The sequence below is a fragment of the Acartia tonsa genome, chromosome 6 (genome assembly GCF_053477335.1).
Source record: "Acartia tonsa isolate MP-2025a chromosome 6, ASM5347733v1, whole genome shotgun sequence".
Taxonomy (NCBI): domain Eukaryota; kingdom Metazoa; phylum Arthropoda; class Copepoda; order Calanoida; family Acartiidae; genus Acartia; species Acartia tonsa.
In genome coordinates, this window is record NC_137265.1 from 6180754 (window position 1) to 6183728 (window position 2975).

Genomic DNA, 2975 nt, shown 5'->3' on the forward strand with positions numbered 1-2975 from the left:
TGAATCTAGATAATTTCTCGTTTAGGTAGCCAACTTCAACGAGCTGGTACTCAATTTTAAATATTTTCTAAAAATTTCAACTGCTTGCTTCATCATTATGCTCAAATTATATATTAATTAAAAGATATGTTTCAAAAGGGAGGGGGGGGGGGGGGTGGTAGGATTAAATTTTCGAGACGTTAAAAATTTTAACTCCGCCCTTTAAAATGCTATAATTATGACTGGTATCATATAACTTTGCCCCTTTGTAAAATCTCCGCCCCCTTACTAAGCTTAATCCCATAAGCGCTTCATTTGTAAAACTTGTATAAAAAGATGCTTTTCTGGGTTTTCTAATCAGTCTTTCTTGGTCCTTCAATTGGACTACAAGTCTCTCAGAAAAAATAAATCCAGGTATGTTTTATTTTTAAATACTGTTTTGTATTTCAATGCTAATCTTAATTTTTCCCATATAGCCATGTCCATCCATCTATAGAAATATTGAAGATTGAAAATTAAACTGCTCTTAACTTTTCTACAACTTCGGTCCCTGGAAATTGTTTTAATTTTTCATTTTAATAGCCGCGGAAAGCTGTCTATTACTATAACAGGCATTCTCTACTAACACCCAGATTAAATATATAAATGATTATATTTCAAAGTAAATACCAAATTGTTTTGCCCCATGTTACGATAAACTTTTTGGTTTATTTATATCATTTAACTATTTTAGGATGAGGTCTATAACGTGCATATCTTTGTGTCTGATGATATCATGCGTCCTACCCGCCCCGCAGGGACGTGGTGGTTTTGGTGGCGGCGCTGGAGGCGGCTTTGGCGGAGGCGCTGGAGGTGGTTTTGGTGGAGGTGCCGGAGGCGGTTTTGGCGGTGGCGCAGGAGGCGGCTTTGGTGGTGGAGCTGGAGGCGGCTTTGGTGGAGGTAAAGGAGGCGGCTTTGGTGGAGGTGGAGGTGGAGGAGGCGGCTTTGGTGGTGGTGCAGGAGGCGGCTTTGGTGGAGGTGCAGGAGGCGGCTTTGGTGGAGGTGCTGGCGGCGGTTTTGGAGGCGGTGGTGGCGCTGGAGGAGGAATTGGTGGTGGTGCTGGCGGCGGCTTTGGTGGAGGTAAAGGAGGCGGCTTTGGTGGAGGAGCTGGAGGAGGCTTCGGCGGTGGCGCTGGAGGTGGAATAGGTGGCGGTGCTGGAGGCGGATTTGGTGGAGGTGCTGGTGGTGGTATTGGTGGCGGAGCTGGAGGCGGCTTTGGCGGTGGCGCTGGAGGTGGAGCTGGAGGTGGAGCTGGAGGCGGCTTTGGCGGTGGCGCTGGAGGTGGAGCTGGAGGCGGCTTTGGTGGGGGTAAAGGAGGCGGCTTTGGTGGAGGTGCTGGCGGCGGAATTGGTGGTGGAGCTGGAGGAGGCTTCGGCGGTGGCGCTGGAGGTGGAATAGGTGGCGGTGCTGGAGGCGGATTTGGCGGTGGCGCTGGAGGTGGAGCTGGAGGCGGCTTTGGCGGTGGCGCTGGAGGTGGAGCTGGAGGCGGCTTTGGCGGTGGCGCTGGAGGTGGAGCTGGAGGCGGCTTTGGAGGTGGAGCAGGTGGAGGAATTGGCGGTGGTGCCGGCGGTGGCTTCGGAGGAGGTGCTGGTGGCGGAGGTGCGGGTGGTGGACTTTTAGGTGGCCTTGTTAAGGGAGTTTTTGGAAACATTGCGAAAGGTGTCGGAACTATTGTTGGTTAGAGGTTAGAGAAATATATATAGACCAATATATCTATAAAATTATATATTATATAAAATAATATAAATCTATAAAATGTATATAATAATTATATTATGTTTTCCATATTTTGTCTTATAGAAATTTAATAAATTTGAAAAAAATGATAATTTTGTTGATTTTTTCCTTGACAAACTGTCAAATTTACAAGAAGATACTTTAATGATGCGCACCTAGAGGCCTCTAGGGGCACTTTACAAGTTGAACCGAAAACCCATTTTTTATTTAGATTTTAAAATAAGTAAGAAAAAAATTTTGGGGGGATTTTTTTCTAGGTGCGATTTTTCTTGTTATAAACCTTCCTGGGACCTTTAAAAGCTATTGTTTTAAGGAAAACCCGATTGGTTCAGCGGTTAGTGGGATCCTTTGGTACAAACAGCAAAACAAACGAACATCCTTTTACTTTAATATAAGTCAACTATTAGCTAAATCTAAACAAATTCAGATATGAGAAACATAAATACTTGTAAAATTGGTTAAATAAATTACTTGATTACTGGGATGTCTCGCTAATAATATTGTGCCTAGTTGTCCGAGTAATTTTTAAAAGCGAGGCTTTTCTATAATTAAGATCGGTCCGTCCGTCAGAGATAGATAGCTTTTATTAGTTAATTTAGGCATGTTAGAATTGTCCTATCGATTTCAAACTTTGCACAGTGATTCCTGTAGTAGTTAGGTACGATTTAGAAAATGTAGCAACTCTATAATCATTACCAGAATGTCTGTACTTCCATTTTAAACATGTTGATTTTTCTACTTTTTTAACAACTAATTTTTATGTGATCTAATTAACCGTTTGATCTGATTTTTGGTATATTGATTCATGTGACAACAAAGAATAATATTATAAGCAAAGCAACTCTATAATTAAGTTCTAAAAATGTAAGTATGTCCTTAAACAATATCCTGTATTTAAGCAGTTTTTCATCAGATTTACTTAAAAGAAGGTGTATCAACTTTTTTTTTATAGCTAGCCGGTTCTTTTAGTAAGTAGTAGATGTAAAATTTTTCATAGAATTCAGATATGAAATCGGTTTTTTTTAGACCTCTTATTTTTAAAGTAATTTAAGTTTTAAAAAAAAATAATTAAGTCGGTTTTAAGGTACTAAAACGCAACAAAATAAAAGAAAAAAATGGCCAGTAAGAACAAAAATAGTAAGATCTTTAATTTGACACCTTACTTTTAAAATTCTGTTGAGTAATTATTGAAAAAATCTATTTTTTTAACCTCGGTTTAA

General features: G+C 40.5%; 1 protein-coding gene across 1 annotated transcript; it reads left to right on the plus strand.

The window, feature by feature from the left end:
- The first annotated feature begins 263 nt into the window (after window positions 1-263).
- On the plus strand, window positions 264-1824 carry LOC145323240 (uncharacterized). Its single transcript, XM_080165682.1, has 2 exons — window positions 264-393; window positions 713-1824. The coding sequence occupies exon 2, from the start codon at window positions 714-716 to the stop codon at window positions 1698-1700; it is 987 nt and encodes a 328-aa protein (XP_080021808.1). The 5' UTR covers window positions 264-393; window position 713; the 3' UTR covers window positions 1701-1824.
- Window positions 1825-2975: the final 1151 nt, after the last annotated feature.

Bases quoted from the DNA above. Each gene is read 5' to 3' on its own strand.
- LOC145323240 (XM_080165682.1), top strand. From the start codon at position 714: ATGAGGTCTATAACGTGCATATCTTTGTGTCTGATGATATCATGCGTC.